Source organism: Gouania willdenowi, chromosome 14 (genome assembly GCF_900634775.1).
Source record: "Gouania willdenowi chromosome 14, fGouWil2.1, whole genome shotgun sequence".
NCBI classification, from domain to species: Eukaryota; Metazoa; Chordata; class Actinopteri; order Blenniiformes; family Gobiesocidae; genus Gouania; species Gouania willdenowi.
The window spans coordinates 9276598-9299563 of NC_041057.1; the positions used below are offsets into that span (position 1 = coordinate 9276598).

At 41.3% G+C, this 22966-nt stretch overlaps 1 protein-coding gene across 1 annotated transcript in view; it reads left to right on the forward strand.

Moving 5' to 3' along the window:
* Window positions 1–22966, forward strand: part of frem2a (FRAS1 related extracellular matrix 2a) — a 99272-nt gene that overhangs the window by 70546 nt on the left and 5760 nt on the right. Inside the window, exons 7-16 of the mRNA XM_028466408.1 lie at window positions 1494–1643; window positions 1734–1943; window positions 2534–2731; window positions 2846–3010; window positions 3110–3292; window positions 4074–4204; window positions 4598–4756; window positions 7598–7901; window positions 9381–9512; window positions 10598–10929. Coding sequence (XP_028322209.1) covers window positions 1494–1643; window positions 1734–1943; window positions 2534–2731; window positions 2846–3010; window positions 3110–3292; window positions 4074–4204; window positions 4598–4756; window positions 7598–7901; window positions 9381–9512; window positions 10598–10929 — 1964 coding nt within the window. The remainder of the gene's footprint in view (window positions 1–1493; window positions 1644–1733; window positions 1944–2533; window positions 2732–2845; window positions 3011–3109; window positions 3293–4073; window positions 4205–4597; window positions 4757–7597; window positions 7902–9380; window positions 9513–10597; window positions 10930–22966) is intronic.

A 22966-nucleotide genomic window follows, 5' to 3' on the forward strand; every position in this document is an offset into this window, starting at 1 on the left:
ATACGTAGAAGTGCAAACTAGGGCACAGTAATGTTGAAATTACTTGTTTTCCCACATAACATGTGTGGCCCACCTGAGATCAAACTGCTCTGTATTTGGCCCCTTAACTAAAATGACTTTGACACCCCTGCGCTACGCCATTGCTGTGAGAAAGGAGGACACTGGAGATTAGCAGTACCAACTAGCATTGCTTCTGTTTTGGTGGTGCAGGACACAACAAATGTTCAACTGCATCAACATGCATATTCAGATGGAACGAGATGGGCTGCGCTGACTGAATACTCTCGCCCTGAGCTGTCACTCCCTTTTACTGTCACAGTGGGAGTCACAATACATCTGCCATATGTTTTTAATATCCAATGAGAAAAAAAAAAAGATTAGATAAATAATAAAATTGTGTGTTTCAGTTAGGATTGAGGAAAAAATAGATTTATGAAAAAAAAAAAAATCTCTGGACTGTTTTTGGTGTTTGATCCCTTTACAAAAAAAAAAGACATCATGTTTACTATTTTTGGAATCTATGTCAGATAACACGAGCCGAGTGAGAATGGGTGGCATCTTTAATCACAGACGATAGAACTTTTATTCTTTAGTCAGGTTTTTTAGCTTTATATAGAGTGTGTGGAGAGGGACTGTGAAATACACACTGGACTGGCTTCACTTTGCTGCCTCAGGAGACAATGGAAGTTCAAACATGCCTTTGAGCAGTCGGGGGGGGGGGGGGGGGGGGGGTGTCTCACCATCCCTGTGTCCTTTTACTCTGCATTTAAAGGAAAAAGAGGCAAACACACTTACAGAGAATGTTGAATGTGTTTGTTTTTTTTTTGCCAGATTAAACATGGTTGAAAGGTATTTTTCTTTCACTGCAGTTTAACTCCAGACTAAATAGGTCACATTTTTGGTCACTTTTTTGACCTCCGTGTCTGGCTGGCTACGGGCTTAACGAAAAAGGACATTCTGTGGGTGGCTGCCCTTCGATAGAGAATATTTTGATGACAATATCACCCAAAATTGAAATAGCAAAGTAGAATTCCTTAACTCTGTATAATATGTTAAAGTTTCATTTATTTAGATGACTTTTTTCAGAAAATTGACTTTGATCTCCTGACATGTTTTGACTGCCTACTGTCAGTCTTCCTCAGAGGCTTCTGCTTATGGTTTTTCCTTGTATTAAGCATTCTTCCTGTTTCTCCTATGTGTGTTGGCATGACATGCATGGCAACACACATGCCGACTGTCAGTCGTCCTCAGAGGAAAACTGGCAGTTGTCAGTCGAAACATGTCAGGAGATCAAAGTCAATTTCAAAGTAAAAATTCAGCAGCACATTTCCTGAAAAAAGGTGTCTGAATAAATTAAACCTTAAGATATTATTCACAAAAGAATACAAAATTTCCTTGCTGAAATTATTGCTTTTAAACTGTATAATACTGTTTTATTAGCATTTTGAAGGTTTATGCCAAGTGTCAATATCTCTTTTTTCTTGGATTTTCAGCGCCGGTGTTTTACTTTGGAGAAGGAGAATATCACGTGGATGAGAGCGATGGATATGTGGAGGTCAGAGTGTGGAGGACAGGAACAGATTTATCCAAAACGGGGACTGTCACTGTTCGCTCGCGAAAATCCGAGCAGGTCTCTGCAGAGGGTAAGCTCTCATTCATTCAGTTATTCCTTTAGCTATTTACAAACCAGGCCTTTTAATGCTCTTAATCTTCCCACTGTTTACTTCTTTTAGCTGGTGTCGACTATGTGGGTATCAGTCAGAACCTGGACTTTGCCCCAGGCATCAGCATGCAGACATTCAGGGTCACCATTCTGGATGATTTAGGGCAGCCTGAGCTGGAAGGCGTAGAGAACTTTGAGCTGGTCCTGCGCATGCCAATGAACGGCATCCTGGGAGAACCTGAAAAATCCACCGTTTTCATCAACGACTCAGTGTCAGACTGTAAGTGATTTATACCTCAGAGCACCGCAAGTTCAAACAAACTGTTAGGTGCATAAAATTCCTGAATAATACAACTTGTTGGAGTAATTGTACATAGAGGTAGTATTCTGGTCTCGAGATGAGATTTTAAAGGTTTTGGGCTTGTCTCAGACCTGGTAAAATTTTAAATATCTTTGATTCATGCATTACCTTTTTTTGTCTGTCTAATGTATTTTAAGGAAACTAAAACTAAAGGGAGAATGTGCTTTAACTGTTCAACCTTGTCATGGTTTTTTAAATGATTTTTTATGGCCTCGTTCTTGTCTCGGTCTTGGTCGTGACTCGGTCTCGACTCCCAAAAGTCTTGGTGCATTCTGGTCTTGGGCAAGTCTTGGTCTTGGATAATAAGATCTTGAGCACCTAGGATGTGATAAACCATAATACAATTTATTTGGAACATTTATTGAGATTAGAGTTGCATTACAGAGAGAAGGACACTTCTGGCCACACAACAGACAGACACACACACACACACAAATGTACAATAGAGATGGGTTTATTGTCACTGGGTGTGTTAGTTAGATTTGTTTTGTTGTCCTGTTGACAACCAGTGCCAAAGGTCCAGTTCCGTGAGGCACTGTACTCTGGAGAAGAGAGTGATGGTCAGATCACAGCCTCGGTATACCGAAGCGGTGACATCCGACACAAATCATCCGTTCGCTGTTACACCCGCCAAGGCTCGGCACAAGTAGCCTCGGATTTTGACGAGCGACCCAACACAGACTCATCGATCATCCATTTCTTACCAGGTATTTTACTTCATTTTCCCTTTGTGTAATGGGCTGTGTTTGTCCCCTTCATTTCTACATTTCGAAAAATTGCCATTACGTCTTCTCATCACCCATTGTTATGTTGGATTCCAGGTGAGGTGGAGAAGCCATGTATTCTCTCGCTGGTTGATGACACTCTGTACGAGGAAGGAGAGGAGCTGCGACTGGTTCTTGGAAGTCCAAAGAGTAGTTCCCAATTTGGTGCATCGGTGGGAGCAATGAATGAGACTTTAGTCAAAATCAAGGACACGGCTGACAGTAAGTATCTATGCAGAAAATAGCTTTAATTGTGATTTAGATTTAAAGTTTCTTGGTGTTCAGGCTATAATATCCACATTTCTATATCTTTCATTCCAGAGCCGATAATTCGATTTTTGGAAACAAAGTTTAGCGTAAATGAACCAAAGGAATCGGGTGTTGTGGCGACTGTGAGGATCCCAGTGGTGCGAGTGGGTGACACATCCAAAGTGTCAGTTGTTCGAGTTCATACAAAAGATGGGTCTGCTGTCTCAGGAGAGGACTACTACCCAGTTTCTCAAAGTAATTCTCACACATTTGTTGCCATTTGGATGATCCCGGGCTTAAAAAGCCAAACTAAATGTGTGCTGCAGTACAATATAGACTTTATGTTACGGGAAGTCATTATTACTCCACGGTCTGGCCAGAGGACAATAGACTTGCCCAGGCAGCAACACAGATGAGGCAGGATTTAGGATTTAAACCTCCATCTTTTTCGGCCTTTCTTTCCTAAATTTTCTTTTTCTTTTTTTACGGTATTAGTAGGGAAATATTCCAGGGCACTTATTCAAAACTACATGTGCTATTAATTCTTAGAATACGCCAGCTTTTTCACTCGCCCACAGGCATCCTTTCCATTTGTTTCCATTAGGAATTTTCTGCGAGAAATATAAAACAAATCTCTTTGTACAATCCAAACAAACTAATATAAATAGGACAAATGATTTCATCTTGCCACAATGCCACAATATTTAAGTTCCCCCAAATAGGAAAAGTATAAGGTCCGTGTTTAATAGAATTGTATAATTTGTTATGCTTTCAATACCTTTCATTCTTTCCACGCTGCTTTTAGTGCAGTGAGTGAACCTTTCTTATGTTAATCAAAGCTTGAAATATTAATATGAATACATTCACAGTTAAATCATACCTGCATGCACACAGTTTGAACTCCACAGCAGTTTTTAGATCAGCTGAAACTTGGCTGCTTACATACGTTCAACAAAGAAGATACATAAAGAGAATCAGCACCATGTAAAAACTGCCTCACTTAATTCTGTTTATTTGGCTCTCTGTATGTTTACAGACATTGAGTTTAAACAGGGCGACATGCAACACATGGTGGAGGTCGATGTGCTGTTTGATGGAACCCAAGAAATGCGGGAAGCGTTTACTCTTCACCTGAAGCCTGACGAAAACATGGTGGCTGAAACTCAGGTCAGAAACCAGAAACACGTGCAACCATCACTAATACAAATCATTTCAGTTGAACAAAAAGACGTGAAAATATTGAAGTTGAACCCCATTTTTCCAGGTTAATTCCAAGGAGAATAAAAAACCTGAAAGCAGTTTCTGGCTAGAAAGGAAGCAACACTTTACTGTGGCTGCAAACACAAAACATTTCACAATAAATTATTGATTATCTCACAATGGCAGCGACAATGTGCACGAATAGGAAAGTGTTCAGGGAGACTTAAAAGAAAAGAAAGCAGGGTGTGTGTACCGTAGCTTCACTGTTAGATTTTAGACACAAACACTGAATATAACTCATCGGTTTGTGTGTGTCAGCATTTCTTATCACTTCATAGATCTCTCTTGTTCTTGTGACAGGTGACTAAAGTGATAGTATATATCGAGGAGGCTAACAGCATGGCTGACGTCACCTTCCCTTCGCTGCCGCATGTGGTGTCGCTGCTTCATTACGACGATGTTGACAAGACACCAGACAACCTCCGCCCACCAGCTGGTTACCCGGTCATCTGCGTCACTGTGAGTAAAAGACAGCAACAATTCACACACGCAAACACACACACACACACACACACACACACTAGGAAATTTGAAAATCAATTTAATTTCATTAAATGGGAAAAAAAATATTCAAAAGTATGCAGTCTGCTTTGTTTACATGAGAGAATGCTAGTAGTTTATGCTAAAATCAATAAAGTAATCGTGAATTAGTTATTATTAATGATTTGTTTTTATTCGTGAATGAATTATTCACAATTAACCTCTTAAGCCCCAGCTACTTTTCCCCGAAAATCACATCTTTTTCTAAGCTTCTGACCTACATGGCAAATTTTTGATCAGATTGAAGTGGGACCCTTAGTGGTTACAGATTATGTGAAATTTTGGAAATATATGATACTGAGTGACAATAAATCATGTTTTAAATACAGAAAACTGTAGTCTGCCCAAAAAAACCTTGATATTTACGTCAAATATATAGCCAATTCTCAGTAGGGAAGCTTACAAAAGCAGTGTAATTGAACTAATGTATGGTCATCAACTGCAGCAAATTTCTGAATTAAATAATTAATCGATCTTGTATACAGTATGTTCCATTCCGCTTTAAATTAATTCCGATCATTTGCAATGACACGCTGATGACAAAACAATCCAAGATGGCCGCCCGAAGCAAGTGTTGAACTTGAGCCGAGACTTTTTATTTAATAGGAGCCTTAGAAGACATGATATATTGATATAGATATTTATTATTTGTACATTTGTATTATTATTGTTTGTGTTATTGTAATCTGTGCCCTTGTAATTAATCATTACTTAATTCACAGTCTTTTACTTAATTATGTAGGTTATATGTATGTTTTCTTTGTTTTGTGATTCCTCTTTTCATTTGTAAAATTCTCGCAAATATGCATGTTTTCCATATAAACCTCAATTCGGAAATTTACTATCTCCATGTAAACACGAAGCAAAATACTTTAATTCCAAATTATTTAATTCTAAATAATAATTTGAAAACATCATGTAATTGTGGGGTTTGTTCCTTTTCTGATTCAAGGAGGATTTACCCAGAATCCACCTTGTCTCAGAGGGTGAGAACACCCAAGGATTCTTGTTTTCTTCAACCAAATATACACTGTTCTGCAGTGTGTGGCTTGTGTGTTTTAAAGAGCACATTTCAGCAATGATAGGGACACAATCCTCCTCCTGCTTTTACATCCACAGGAGATTCAGCTGCACTTTTGAAAACAGGCTCAGTGAAGCACTTAACTGGATTCTCCTCAAGTGTTAAGTCAGTTGCCGCCTTAGGACCTCAGGTGATGGCTTTATATGACTGTGTGACCGTGTGCGAGTGTGCACGTGTATATGCACAGCTTCACAGCTAGTTTCCTGGGAAGACAAAATGGAGTAATCTTGTCAAAACTGAAGGGAAATAAAATGTGCTGCAACATGAGACTGTCAGCCCTACTTTAACAGCACAAACTAAGAAACAAGCACAGCATGAAGGTCATTTTACCTTTAAATGTTCTGTGTTTTTATTTTATCATCACCTGCGCCCGAAAAATAAATTAGTCTTTTGGCACAGTGCTTGGGTTTACAAATAATAAAAATATATTTTTGTCAAGAGCTAAAAAGTTTATACTTTATAACTTATTCTTGGATGATCAATTTATACCATTACTGACATTCAAAGAAGTGCACACCAATGGGAACAGAGCTGTTAAACAATTCCTGTGATGGGATCAATGTGTGCTTTAGTTTTCCTCCCTAAAAGGCACTTCTTAACAAAAGACACTTTTCAGCAAATTAAAGCAAATAATTCAACAGTGCACATGGTGAGGCAGGCGTGCATCTGGTTAGGACACAATGTCTCCACTAAACACCTGCCAACTCTTTTGTCTTTTGTGTACTCGAGTGAAAATCGGCTCCAAAAAGTCAGTTTAAATGAGATAAAGTATAAATAACTTAGTTCCAGTAGATTATTAGGGAAGTTAAATTGAAAAGTAATGGCGTGCAGTCGCTGTGAGAGAGCAGTCGATATATCGCGATATCAATAGTTACAAATTTCACCTTTACAAGTACAAAATAGTATTAAATGCAATTTATTTATTCATTTATTTTAATTTTCGAGAACAAGTAAATAGTAACCAACTGTAATTCAAGTACCAATATCAAAAACTGCCAAATTACATTTTTCAAAAAAGTTTAACTTTTTCTAAGTTAATTCTTTTTTTTTTTTTTTTTAAGTAATCTCATCACACCACATTTATAAAAGTACCCAGTATGTTTTATGAAAATAAAGTACAATCGAATTCCAAGCTAAAATGCATTAAGGATGGAGGTAGTTTAACAAGGTCTGATGTGGTTCACTGACACCTAGTGACCAGGCGTTTACATGCTATGCAAATGTTATCGCAATGACAGTTTTGTTAAAAAGAACTAATAATAATAATAATAATTTATTCTGACATTTTTTGGATTGATAAGATAATTGCACACCTTTTTGATGGTGATTCACAAATTTAGCAGCTGTATCAAGAGCTGGATTTTAATTGGTCCAGTGTATGTTACGGTAGAAAAAAAACTCAAACTAACTTTAATTATGAGCAAATGACACCATGCAAACGTGAGAACGTCGGCAGCATTGCATAGTTAAAAATCAACCTGCTCTGCCATCAGCTGACAAAATAGGACCCAGGAGGTATAAAATATGTCATAAGACTACTGAATTCAAAGAAATGTGTGAGGGTATGACACAGAATCATCCCTTTCCTCCAACATCAACTGTACCTTTCCTTTCCATCTGTTTTACCTGCAGACCCATTCACTACTACTGAATTCTTCATTATTTTTTTTCTCCTGCAGGCTTGCAACACAAAATACCCAGACTATGACAAAACGGGCTCCATCTGCGTCAGCGAGCACATCAACAACACCTTGACCCGCTACCGCTGGCTCATCAGTGCCCCCGCTAGCCCCGATGGCGTCACCAGTCCCATGAGGGAGGTGGACTTTGACACCTTCTTTACATCGTCCAAGATGATCACATTGGATTCGGTCTACTTCCAAGCTGGCTCCAGGGTCCAGTGTGCGGCGAGGGCTGTTAATTCCAACGGGGATGAGGGTTTAGAGCTCAGCAGTCCTATTGTCACCGTTAGCCAGGAGGAAGGTGAGAACTGCACGCTCAGTAACTCAACCTCAATTTCCTGTAGCCTCTGTTTTCTTGTGATAGAGAAAGTGCAACATTTGCTCTATAAGCACGTTTTTGTTTTATTTGTTTGTTTGTTTTTGTAATAAGTTATTCAGACTATTAAGGCAAAATTGTTTTGTTCCAATAATTGCCCCATATTCACACTGCCCGAGTATGTAAAGGTACAACTAGTTTTACTTTTATTACTATTTGAATAAGTTTTGCCTGAATATCTTGTTAGAGCCCGTTATGTAACAATGACCCGAGATGTACAAGACCCCAAATTGTTGTTAATAAAACTTAAAATGTAATAACTGGTCAATAATGTAACAAAAGTGCTGAGCCTGAAAAGTAATAATAATTTAAAAAAAACAAAACAAAAAAGAAACTGGTCAGTGATGTAAAATGTGAAAACTTTTTGCCTTTTTTATGTATATAAACATTTTTTAATTATGTAGAAAAAAAATAAATAAATAAATTATGTATATATATATATATATATATATACACACCCCTGCCACAAATCATTGACTTCACTCTATGATGTGATAAAAAATATTATACTATTAGGCAAGACAAGGCATGGCAAATTTATTTTTTGTAGCACATTTCATACACAAGGCAACTCAATGTGCTTTACATCAAAAAGTGCAACAGAAAACATTCAACAGCTTAAAATCAATAACAACAAAAAAAAACATTTAAAATCATCAACAAACACATTACATCAACAACAACATGACAACAAATCTTGCAGTAGAGAAAAACAGTGCCTTTAACTGTTCACATTGGAGCATAACAACTAAAAGCAGCATCACCATGTTTACTGTGAACTCTGGGCTCCACTATCTGACCTGTGACTATGGATCTGAGTGACCTGCTGGGTTAATACCTGAAAAACCTGGACCAAACCCATTCACAGATTTATACAGGGGAAAAATTAGGGGGAAAAAATGTTTAGCCTGCCCCATAATGTAATAACGACGGCAAAAAGTTTTTATGTTTTGGGCTCAGCATCTTGTTACATTATTGACCAGTTGCGAAATTTGGGTTTTATTACATTTCTTTTAACAACAATTTGGTTTCTTGTTGGGCTCTAACACTCCTCATGCACCATTGTCAAATCTCATTAAAACCAGCAATGATCTAGTGATGTTGCAAGATGTGTGTAAAATATGTTTCAGAACTCCCAATGTCTTGTTTTTTTACAGTTGCTTTGTTATCACTTAAGCAGCCCTAATTCCACCTACACAATGGAAATGCAACAAGTTCAGATGTGCTCTCCACGGATGTTTGCTGCAGGATATTCTTAGCAATGTGCACATCACTAGCTGACTCATGGATGTAGTCTTTGCTGATGTGCTTATCATTAGATGATCAGTCAAAGACTAAACTTGTTTCATGTTTCACTTGCTTCAAAATCCCTCTTCTCTACATCTCTGTCAAAAAAAAAAAAAGGTATGTGTCAGCCGCGTAAGATGGGCACTGTTGGAGCTGAGCCATTTTCTGCCAAGCTACGCTACACTGGAGCAGACGACCCAAAACACCCCAATCTCATCAAAGTGACTGTCACCATGCCTCACATTGATGGTAGGTCGGAGCTGGAGGCAGGGCCTGTTCCACAGATGAAGTGAGGTGAAGTGTACTGTGTGTAATATTCATGTATTGGGATTCCAAGGAGCATGTCAGCCAAAATATAGATCTTTCCATGTCAAGTTGAACCCATCCGTAGATTCCCTCCAGTGCAGGCTTTGCTTAAGATTCAACTTTTGATTTTTAATCAGTTTCCTTATTCCGTCCTGTTGTTTTATTACCATTTCCCCTTTTTTCTGTGTTTTCCTTTTCCTGCATTATTGAAAACATCACCTCCCACAGTGTTTCTCCTACTTTGCACTCAAAGTAAAAGTTACGATTTACTTTCGACCCCCACGTTTATTTTTGGTAATAAATCTTGCCACGGTTCCCTTGCATACAGTAAACTTAAAAAAGAAGAGTCAAAATGTTAAATTATTTTCCATAAAGGCAACTGTATAAAATAAAAGGTTTGTCAAAATGTACAATTTTTTTTTTTTTTTAAATAAAATGACATCAATGAATTAAATTTAAAATAAAACAAATTCTAAGGCTCTAAGTATAGATACATTTATGAACTCTAAAACACAGAAAATAACCAGCATTCAATGCAGTTTTGCCGCGGTGCATTACGTTTAAATCTGATTATGATGTGACGCATTATTGTTGTTTGGTCATTTTATTTTTTATAGTTTCACAATAATAATTTACTCAGTAATTGTTAGGTGTAGGAATGTAACAAATTACTACGTTTTACTCCTTTTAAAATGTACTTGAATACAAGTAAAATTACTGATTTGGAAATATTCTCAAAAAAGTACAAGTAACCATAAAATCAACTCAATTACAGTAACGTGAGTACTTTCACTGCTGAGTAAGTATGTTCTTTAATAGTCTCTCCCTGTATTTGTACTAACTGAGTAAGAATTTTTCCTGAAAAAAGAAAAAAATGTCAACATTGCGGAAAATTTACTCAATTTTTGATACAGATGCTTACAAAGTCAAGGCGAAAAGCAATCTGGAAAAATTTGGTGAAAATTAATTTTGTGACCCACCCGTACTGGGCGTGCTTTTCGCTCATCTCCTGGTTTTTCTTTTTACAGGAATGCTACCAGTTATCTCCACACGCCATCTCATGAACTTTGAACTGACACTGAGTCCCGACGGAACCCGGGTGGGAAACCACCGGTGCTCCAACATACTGGACTACAATGAGGTCACCACAGGTCACGGCTTCATCACGGGTTCGACTCGCAGCCCTGAGAGCATGGGAGACTCTGCGCCATATCAGTTCAGCAGCTCTCTGCGGGGAAACAGCACACTGCGTTTCTACAGGAACCTCAACCTGGAGGCTTGTCTGTGGGAGTTTACCAGTTACTACCACATGTCTGAGCTACTCACAGAGTGTGGAGGAACCATCGGAACTGATGGACAGGTGTGTCTGTGTGTGCACCAGGGTTGGAGTCAATTATAATTATAATCATGTAATTGATAAATAATTACAGATATGACATAATTAGTGAGGATGCCTCATGCATCCTCATTAATTATCAATTTTTTTCTTCCCTACACCATTTGTCCAATTTTGACAATTAAACTGTCAAAACGTTCAGAAGGTTCCAGAGATTTATGCTTGTACTTTTATCATTTGTAACTTTTAAACTTTTAGCGTTATTACATTTTTTTTGTGAAACTGCATTGACTTTTGCGCTTCGATCCAGCTCCAGTTTTCACCTTAAAATATTTGAAAAGAAATTACAAACCATTCAACTTTTAACATGTTCAGCTAATACGTTCAACCCATTTCAAGCTTTCTCAACCTCATTGCTAATGCTAAGCTATTGTATTGTATTGTATTTGTATTCAGTTATTTAAAGGACAATGTGCAGTTACATTAAAAAGGTAGCTGCACCAGATTATTTAGCACTAGGCTAAATTCCATTGCTAGGTTAATGCTTAGCTAATGCTAAGTTAGTGCTAATGCTAGGTTAGTGCTAATGCTAAGTTATTGTCATTGCTAGGGTAATGTTAATTTATGCTAATGCTATTTAATGTTTATGCTAGTTAATGCTAATGCTAGCTAATTGTAGTGCTAGATAATTTTAATGCTAGCTAATAATAATGATAATGCTAATGATTGCTAATGTTAATGCTATCTAATGCTTATTAATACTAATGCTAGCTAATGATAATGCTAGCTAATGCTACTGTTTGCTAATGCTAGTTAATGCTAATGTTGGTTAATGGTAATGCTAGCTAATGCTAGCTAATGCTAGCTAATGCTAGTTAATGCTAATGCTAAGCTAATACAGTGCGACGTGGGCCAGCACCTGCATCCTCACTTGCATTTACTTCAGGAAATGCAAATATTCTAGTTGTAATTGTAAATTTAAAAAAAATGTGTCGCTGTTGTTAATATAATTGAATTGTAATTGAGTTAAGATAATAGATTTTGTAATTGTCATGGGAATTCTATAAAAACTAGCCATTACAATTTAATTAAACGCAAAACTGGAGAACCATGTTACATTGCTATGGCACATATGTAGTTAACAATCGTTAAAATATGTTTCTTATCAAGTATTCCCATTCCCTGTCAGTTTTCTTCAGGACAATTTTTGACAGAATAAAGGCTCAGATGCCCACACCAAAAATATTAATACCAATATTTTCATTGATTAAGAAGCCTAACAAGGAAACAAAGAGATGAAAAACAAATCAGATGATAGATCATATTTTTTAGTGTATTTTACAGCTGATTTAACACTAGCATGCCCAAGATTTTCTTACTCCTGTTGCCCTGCCCAGAGGCCGCCAAATGACACTGATTTGTAACTCAGTGGGCCACCTCTCTTATGTAAATAAAGCCATTCGATCGGAATGTGCAGCTGGGCAGTGACAAACTTTGGGGGTTGGTGTAAATGATGGCCAGTGTTGAGAAACCAGTGTTTCTTCCACGTAGATGATGTTTGTTAATCCAAATAACATTATATGGAATTATTGGATAAGAATGGCCAAATTAATATGAGCCATGTGTGTTGTGATCAATTAATAAACCACAATAAATAAAATTAGAAAAAGAAAAACAGTAATAACAGTATTCACTATTTACCTTTATTGTTTTTGAAAAGTGCTTATAAATCAAATGTATTGTTGCTATTTATGGTAAAGCAAGATTTCCGAGTGTGAAAAGGACTGTTTGAGTTCTCACTTTAAAAAGGTAAATTCACGAGGTCCACCATTCACTAACCAGGTCCATGAATTATTTTATTAAGCTATTATTTTACAAATTTGAAGAAAGTGCACAAGATGCACAAAGAATCAATGCTTCAACAGGGAAAAACAATCTAAATCTCTGTTTACACCATCAGTTATGCTGACATTATCCCTCTTGACCTTTGACCCAATGCGGAAGTACTGAACCATAGTGAAAGTTTGAAAAGGCTTATCACCTCAAGGTGAAAAAATAGCCAACTCAGGGCAGATATTTCACTGACTCTGGCGACTGAGAAGCAAGGATGTCAAAAGTTTACAGCTCTCAGCAGGCTTTGGAGATGATCCTAAATGACGCCAACCCCTGTGACTCCGATGGAGAAGAAATATCCCTACAGCTGAGTTCTGACTCTGAAATTTCTTCCGGTAAGATTTTCTAAACATCCTTTTTTTTGTTTGCTGATTATGGCAGTTGTGTTTTTAATGTTTCATTAATCACATCTCAAAAATATGATCACCCTATACATGAGGAGGATTCGCCACCTTCAGAAAAGAGAGGTCGCCTGGAGACACACGAGTGGCTGACAGAGACGGCAAAAGACGGCACAGTGTGGCGTGAAGAACAGGTCGGAAGGCCTCTCCATCACAGCCCAATTGAAGGTCACGTCACAGATGGAGAGCCAACTGCTTTGGCCAGAAGAAAGGTGACGAGTCGCTTACAGAGTTTCTTCTGCTTCATAACTCTGGAAATGCTTCGGACCATTCAGGAGTGGACTGTCCAGCATGCACTCCAGACACAACATGAGAACTGGTTCATGGCCATACCTGAAAAAATGGCGTTCATTGCCATCCTGCTTCTGCGGGGGATTGTCCGCCTTCCATCGCTGCATGACGCATGGTCAGCAAAACTGGGACCGCCCCTGATCAACAGGATTATGGCTCGAAACCGTTTCAAGGACATCATGCAGCATCTACGCTTCGACGACAAGGACACGCGGTGAACGAGTTGCGACTGACCGGTTTGCTGCAATCTCTGACGTTTGGGGGTCTTTTGTTGCCAACTGCATCACTTCATACAACCCAGGTAGGCACATCACCATAGATGAGCAACTTTTTCCAACTAAGACTCGCTGCTGTCTCGCTGCTGTTGCAATACATTGCAACGAAGCCGGACAAGTTTGGTATCAAGTTCTGTGTGGCATGTGACCTTAAATCCAAGTATGTGTGCAAAATCATCCCATATCTTGGCAAAGACCCCAGTTGTCCACCTGGGGAGAGATTGTCTGAAAATGTGGTGATGAAGCTTATGGAACCGTTTATGGACAAAGGAAGAACTGTTACAACCGACAATTTTTTCACTTCATTGTCACTAGCACGTCGACTGCACAGCCGGAAGACCACCCTCCTTGGCACAATAATAAGATTCGCCGGGAGCTTCCAGATTCAGCTAAAAAGAATTTGGCCCGTGAGGAATTCAGCACAGAAGTGTTTTCAACCTCTGGTGCCACTGTAACAGTCGTAATTGTGGAGTGGCCCTTTAAGACTATTTTGGTTGTCCACTAAGAATGATGTCATCAGAATGCACCCGACAGATTGGGATGCACCCTCATGGACGATGGACAGACGTTTTAGAGCATGCTCTGCTCCTTTTTTCCCCAACCTCACTGTGACGCGCGGGTTGTGTAGCTTCTGCTTATTTCATGTGTGTTAAGGCAGCAGCCGTCCAACCGGGCTTTATATGGTTGATGAGTGTCCTGTAATAAACGAACCAGCACTGTGGAAACCCCCAGTACCAGTGTATTCATGAGTTCTTCATCACCACTTTATTTCACATAATTACTGAGCTAGTCTTAGCCTTCACGCACGACCCGTCCTCGTTACAAATGGCGCCCGAACAACTCTTCCTTGGACCTATTCTTCCTCGACCGATGACTTCAAGCTGTTAAGAACAATATTCCAGCGCGAACCCGAGGGGTGGAATCAAGCTTGGAGCTTCCGTCGTCCTGCACGTGGAGCTGCAGGATAGCTTAGCCAAGGCTGTGAATCACCGCTGGAACACGCACACCCGACCGGCCGACGACGGGAAATACCGGTACTTTCTGTTGGAGCTTTCTGCCGCGCTGAGACCGTATAGCAGCCTCATCACAGTCAGCACATCGGATCATTGCTGTTTAACCGGGGTTTCAAGCGAACGGAGCGACAGCTCGGATTCAGCCTCTCTCTCCTCTCCACCGCAGCGCTGCTACACTCGCCTCCCCGGATCCACCGGGTCAGCTGCACCGTTCTCTCTGGTATGGCCTTGTTCACTGAAGAAGGTGCCTGATGTTAAGCCTCTTTTGTTGCATTTAAAGACAAAAATAAAGAAAAACGGAAGAAGTAAAAAAAAAAAAAAAAAAAAAGTTTAAAGGATTTGTGATCGAGAGTGTGACAGCCTGTCAGCTTAATTCTTCTGCACTACATTCTTATTGAGTGTGAACTGTTTAAATTCACGGTTGATTTGAAGAGTATTATCACAGTATATATATTTTTTTGCTACTTTACAAACATACTTGCTTTATAGCATATTGTGAATGCACAAATTATTTTTTTTCTTGGGTCAAAATCTGAATTTTTTTTTGAAAGTCGGGTCTGCAAAGTGACTGTTAAAGTTGCTTATTTATAGTGGTCATACATAGAATCCATAGTATTTTGTGAAGTCTGCTATATATTTACAGATTATTTGAGTTTTGATAACTGTGCATTATGGCCACTCATCCTGAGTTTAATGACTCTTATGAAGATTTTGACCTACCTGATTTAAATGCTCCTAGACAGACTCCTGCTAACATTGACATTAAAGTGCAGTGTTTACAAGCAGAGGTTGAAATGCTTCGGCAGTGCCTGCATGACTCTCTTGACCTCCAAAAAGACGTACTGGAATGTTGGTCTAGGCAAAATAAATCAGGAAGCACAGTCCACATCGACCAACCTGCTCGACCTTGCCCAGTGGCTTCTTCAACGCCTTATGTGTCTGAGCCCTACAACAGGAGGCCAGGTCACATTGAGACCAGGACACCTTATTTCACCCAGACCCCAGCACCTGACCCCCACTCCCGGTCAGATTCAGTTGACCTGATCAACACAACCAGAGTCCTCGCAGCAGCGCTTCATCAGGCTAAAATAGAACCCCCAGTGTTCACAAATGAGGGAATGATTCATCCAGAGGAATGGTTACAGTCAGTCAATACTTACAAATCCTCCCTGGGTTTAACAGACACTCAGGTTCTCAGCGAACTGCCACGCTTCCTTAGTAAGGAGCCCAGGAAGTGGTTTAACGTACTTAAAACTCACATTACCACTTGGACAGAGTTTTGTGAGCTCTTCAGAACAGTCTTCTTGCCTGCTGACAACCAGGAGCACATCTTGAGGGGCATCCTCGACTGCGTCCAGCGCCCTGAGGAGCCCCTACCTACATTTGTTGCCCACATGCTCAACGAATTTAAACGACTAAGAAATCCACCTTCAGAGCAAGAACAGATCGAGCTGATTTGTAAGCATGCACAAGAGAAATACAGGGTGGCTTTATATGGTACACGCATTACATCTGTCATTGAACTGTTGCTGCGAGCACATGAACTTCACTCGGTCCTTGGTCTGAACACAACACAACAACCCCGTGTGCACCTGAAAGGTAAAACTGATGGAGGGTCCTACTGCTTCAAATGCTCCCTGCCAGGCTTTACATCTCGCACATGCCCTAACTGCTCCACAAATCCCAGGGGATCTCAACCTCCTCAGTCCACCATTGAACCTCCACAATCTCCATATCCAAATGTAAATTCTGTTCCTGACCCTTCAGGGGCAGAAGGGGGCAGATCTTGGACTGAAACACAACAAGGTAGGAGGAAGCAGGGAAACTCCCACGGGGGGAGGTCATTTCACAGAGGCAACCCTCCCCCCAGACAGTAACTTTGCCTCCCTCAGTTTCACAACCCTCCCATGAACAGCCAGCGCTTAATCATGTGGAGGATGACACCTCTCAATCTTCATGGAACACTCCATTCAAAGTTAAAGTGAACTTTAAAGGCGCAGCTTTAGAGGCTACGCTCGACACAGGTGCCTCTCTTTCAGCAGTGAGAGCAGACTTAGTCCCTGAAGTCATCCAGAATCAGTCTTTAAAGAAACCATGGACAGCCCCACCCATCAAACTAGCAAACAGCACAGCCTGTGACCCGTTAGGGATTATCTGGTTAACCATTGGATTTATGAACAAAAGAGTCTATCAGCGGTTTGTCATAATCCGTGAACTCTCTTCTCCCTTAGTTCTCGGAATGGACTTTATGATTCGTACCTCACTGACTATTCATATACCAACCAGAACTGTGCTCATTGACGACAACCCTCCATGTCTCGATGTACTTAATGACTGTGGTGTAGAGACAGCTGACTTTGAATGTGGTGCGATGACGCTTCAAGATGCTTCACAAATCACCCTTCATAGCAAAGTAGAAAGTGCCAACTTGGACAATGTGCAAAAAGCAGAAATGTTGGGACTACTCGAAAGCTACGGTGATCTGTTTGATGGTCATCTTGGACGCACCTCCATGGCTGAACATGTCATCATAACTGAAAATGAAAAACCCATTAATCTCCCACCCTACCGCACTTCACCTGTAAAAAAACGCATTATTGAAGAACAAGTGCAAAATATGCTGCAGGGTGAGATCATTGAACCCGCATCAGGACCTTGGGCTGCCCCTGTGGTCATTGTTACCAACCCTCCACGTGAGCCACGGTTCTGCGTTGATTTTCGTGGCCTGAATCAGTTAACTGTGAAAGACTCTTACCCTTTACCACGCGTGGATGACTCTCTAGACTTCCTGTCCAGAGGAAAGTTTCTCACCACTTTAGACCTAGCAAGAGGATACTGGCAGGTTCCCATCGCAGAGGAATCTAAACCAAAGACGGCTTTTATCACGCATTGTGGCCTCTTTCAGTTTAAAGTTCTCCCCTTCGGGCTATGCAACGCCCCAGCAACTTTTCAGAGGCTTATGAACAATGTTCTTGCCGGTCTCATCTACAAGTCATGCGCAGTGTATTTAGATGACATTGTAGTGGTCTCGCCCACCTTTGAGCAGCATCTCGTTGACCTGAAAGAGGTCCTGGACAGACTCAAGTCAGCTGGCCTCTCCCTGAAGCTGAGTAAGTGTCAATTCTGCCTCAGTGACCTCATTTTCCTTGGCTACCGTGTCTCCCCAGCAGGCATACACCCTGACCCGGACAAAGTGAGAGCTGTGATGGACTTCCAAACACCAACCTCAGTAAAACATGTGCGACAGTTCCTCGGCTTAACAGGCTACTACCGTCGCTTTGTACAGGATTATGCACGACATGCTGAGCCACTTTTTGCCCTCACAAAAAAGGATTCCCCGTTTAACTGGGACAGCAAATGTCAAGCAGCCATGGCCTTCCTTAAAAACTGCATCACCTCGGCCCCTGTCCTCAAATTCCCGGATTTTGCACGCCCTTTCTTCATTCACACCGATGCATGCAATGCTGGGCTCGGAGCAGCATTAATGCAGAGAGATGACGATGGCAGAGATGTTGCTGTTGCATATGCTAGCCGTGCTCTGCACAAGTCAGAACAACCTTATTCCACCCCAGAGAAGGAGTGCCTTGCCGTTATCTGGGCTTTGGAACATTTCAGGCCGTATGTTGAAGGTCTTCACGTAACGATCTTCACAGACCACAGCAGCCTTAGGTGGCTAATGTCGCGCCCCAACCCTTCTGGCAGGCTAGCTCGGTGGTCACTTCGCCTCCAAGACTTTGACTTTAACGTGGTTCACAAGCCTGGTGAACGCAACAAAGTGCCCGATGCCCTCTCCCGCAACCCTCTTCCAGCAGTGGACCCGCCTGTTGACCTTCTGCCCCCACATGCTGTGATTGGAAGCATGGATCTCCGCACCCTGCCCTCTGTGACATTGTCAGACCGGCCACAGATCCGCAAGCTGCAGCTTGAGGACCCGACCACTAGCATGCTACTTCGTCAGTTGGAAAGTGAACAACAAAGTGCAGATGAAACCCAAAATCTCAACCAATACACTATTCAGGATGGCCTCCTCTATTTGAATGATCCCAAAACAAGGTGTGGTCTTCATCCACTAAAACAGTTGAAACTTTGTGTTCCTGCTGCCATGCGCAGTTCTCTGCTCAGGTATTATCATGATCATCCCACAGCTGGTCACTTGGGCATTGCAAAAACTTTAACGCGCTTAAAACTCAGGTTCTTCTGGGCGAACATGTCCTCTGATGTGAAACAGTATGTGGTCTCTTGTGTTATCTGCCAAACTACCAAACCTAGCCAAAGAAAAACAGCTGGTCTTATGGTCCCCATTCAGCCACAGAGACCATGGGAATACACAGGTGTGGATTATGTAGGACCACTGCCTCGTTCATCAAGTGGAAATGCCTACATCCTCGTCTTTGTGGATTACTTTTCTAAATGGATCGAAGTGAGTGCAGTCAGGGAAGCTACAGCTCAGGTTGCAGCTAAAAAGTTCATCAGTGACATTTTTGCCCGGCATGGTTCACCCTCTTACCTCATTTCTGATAGGGGGACACCTTTTGTCAGTGAGCTGTTTGAGCATGTCGTATCAGTACTGGGAACTGAACACAGACTGACTACTGCATATCACCCCCAAACAAACGCAACAGAACGTGTTAATCGCACACTGAAAACGGCCATCAGAGCATACGTGGAGGACAAACACACATCTTGGGACAAATTTCTCCCCCAGATCTGTTTCGCTCTACGAACTGCCCCCCATGAGAGCACAGGTTTTAGCCCCTCTATGATGCTATATGGACGCGAACTCGAAACTCCACTTGACCTCGTCACTCAACCTTCCTGGGATGGAGTGGATGAGCCAGCAATCCCCTACTCTGTGAACCTGAAAGCTTCACTTCAGGAAGCTCATGATCATGCACGTGCAGTACTTTCTGCAAGTCACATTCGCCGGAAACGTTACTATGATTTGAGGCGCCGTGACACCTCTTATGAGATTGGAGATCTTGTCAGGGTAAAGTCCCACCCCAGATCGGATGCACAGGCTAGCTTCACGGCTAAATTGGCTCCTCTTTACACCGGTCCCTACCGTATCTCAAGACGGATGTCCAATGTGAACTATGTCCTCACTAGAGTCAACTCCGGAGAGGAGGTTGGAGTTTTTCATGTAGCTAATCTGCTACCATTCTATACGTGGGACACGGCCTCAACCACCAAGCGTGCTGGACGTGTGTCACGAGTCACACAGGATCCCCCTTCAGAAGAGAGTTATGCGCTCCCCGCTCTGGAGAGTCAGGACTCATGCATTCCAGATGTTGCTGCTGAGGATGCTGCCGATATCTCCAGCACTGTGCCTACTGACAGAAATGTTTCTCACACTGATTCTGACCCTTTTGTCTCTACTGATGAACCTACACATGAGAGGGGTGACATAGTTAAGGCCACTGACGGTCATGACGCACTCGTGGTTGACTCTTCGTCTAACCTTACGGACTTTTACGACCTCAGACCGAGACGAGCCCCTAGAGTCACCTCTGGTTGGTCAGTCAATAGGTGGACCAACCCTCATCACACAAACAGACTTAACCTGAAATGACTTTCCACTGTTTGACTTCTTTCACGGTATATGTGATGATGTGACTGTGGTTTAGGTTCCTAATGCAGCTCATGTCGCACTGTTATGGTTTGTTATGAGGTTCTTTAAACTGGTTGAAAAGAAAAAAAAAAGAAAAAAAAAAGCACAAAAAGGGGATTTCTTACTATACTTGTCTTGCAGTGCTTGTTTTTGTGTTTCTTTATTTCTGCATATGATTTAGCTAAATTCACAATGTGGGACACTTTCATGTATGCCAGATGTTCCAATATTTTTCTGTAATTTACCCTGTTTGGTTAAGAGGTTTTGTGTGCTTTTACATGTATGGGAGCACTTAAATATCAGTCTGTCTCTCAGTAGTGTACGGCTGGGGACAGCCTTTTTTTCACCAGGGGGGTAATGTAACAGTCGTAATTGTGGAGTGGCCCTTTAAGACTATTTTGGTTGTCCACTAAGAATGATGTCATCAGAATGCACCCGACAGATTGGGATGCACCCTCATGGACGATGGACAGACGTTTTAGAGCATGCTCTGCTCCTTTTTTCCCCAACCTCACTGTGACGCGCGGGTTGTGTAGCTTCTGCTTATTTCATGTGTGTTAAGGCAGCAGCCGTCCAACCGGGCTTTATATGGTTGATGAGTGTCCTGTAATAAACGAACCAGCACTGTGGAAACCCCCAGTACCAGTGTATTCGTGAGTTCTTCATCACCACTTTATTTCACATAATTACTGAGCTAGTCTTAGCCTTCACGCACGACCCGTCCTCGTTACACCACACTGACTGTTTATGTGCCCAAACGAAAGAAGACTGTCTGCCTCCTCAGTAGCGTGCACAGCGTGGTGGAGACTGAGGCTACTCGGAAAAAAAAGCCAAACACAGTCACCGACTACAACAGCATGAAATGCGGTGTGGACGTCATGGACCAGATGGTTCGAAAGTACACTGTGCGTTCAGGAACACGGCGTTGGCCAGTCGCTGTGTTTTACAACATGATTGACATTGCAGCGCTGAACGCACATGTGCTTTATCAGGCATTCACTGGGGTCAAGGAGAGAAGGGTGGACTTCTTGCTGGAGCTTGCAAATGAGCTTGCCCAGTCTCATATGGCAGCCAAGGAGGTGAATGAGCAAAACCTTCAGCAACAACCACCCACACCTGATGTGGGGAAAAGGGCATTGTGCCAGGTGAAGTGTTGCTGCAGGAAAAACCGTGCCACCAAGCGTTGTATGTATTGTGACAAGTTTGCATGTGGCAAATGCATAAAGGAGGTGTGGCAGTGCCAGAATTGTTCACAAAATCTCTAATAAATAAATTTCACCAAGAATGCAAACAAACTGTGTTGACGTCTCACGATTACTACTTACTACTTTCTGTCGCAAAAGTTGAAATATAAGTTGCAACCTCTATGTAGCTGCTGTATGGGAAACACAAAGGAGATTACAAAAGGTCTTTGTGTGCTGGAACCTACCTAGCCACCCCCCCACCCTAGCTGAGGGGGGAGTAGTGGCCTCAGTAACATAACAATGGTCACAAGCTGAGTTGTTCACACCCGCCATCTGACACCAGCTTGGACTTTAAAGGTATAGGTGTCAAATGACACCACTCTGGTCATGCTAGTGTTAAGTCATGGGTCAAAACTGACTCGTTATCATAAGAGATGCTAACGAAAAGCTAACACAAGAGGAAGGTTGCATTTTTGGGGTTGTTTATTTTAGGTTTGGTAATTGTGAGTAATTGAATTTGAACTTTAGTAATTGAGAACGTAACTGTAATTGACTTTCAGTGCAAAAAGAATAATTGTAATTTTAATTGCAAATCGGAAAAAATGCCAGTCCCCGTTATCATAATTGATGTGTAATTGAATATAAATAACTGAAGATGTATTTGTAATTGAAAAATGTAATTGACCCCAACCCTGGTGTGTAGTCCAATCTGGGGTTTATGTGTACATCTGTTGGACTGTTTTCCCCTCTGTGTTGTGTCCACCTCTGTGTGTGTGTTCACTTTATTTACAGCCTTCTGAATGAGGTGGACAAAGAGACAGAATGGCAGCATGTTTGTTTGCTTGCATTTTATGTTTCTCTCTCTCAGTCTGTGTGTGTGTGTGTTGCAGTGTGTGATTGAAAGATGTTAGCATCAGTGTGAACACAAAGCCCTGACCACTCCCCTTTTAAATATTCAGCACTACATGGACTTTTTAAGGATGGATACATAGGAATTCTGAGGTCTTGGATAAACTACTTATAGTTCTACATTAAAAGTCAGAGTCTTTCTCCCTGCTGCGTGTCCTGCTGCTCATTTGGGATCCTGCAGCAAATGATCCACGAGCTCTGCACTGCCTGACTGACCGCTAAAAGCAGTTTTGTGTTTATGAAAGCGGGAGGGAAGGAGATGGCATTTATGAACAAAATGAGTGTGCATTAACCCCCATTAGCAGTGAAGGCAGCTTGCACACATACAGTAGTTACTTTGATAATCAGCATCCACCAAATACCGACAATAGGGGTGTGCATTGCCATGAATCTGATGATACATTTCACGATTTGCATGTCACGATACGATATAATCCTGATACTAAACAATATGACATATATACAGTATATATATATATATATATAT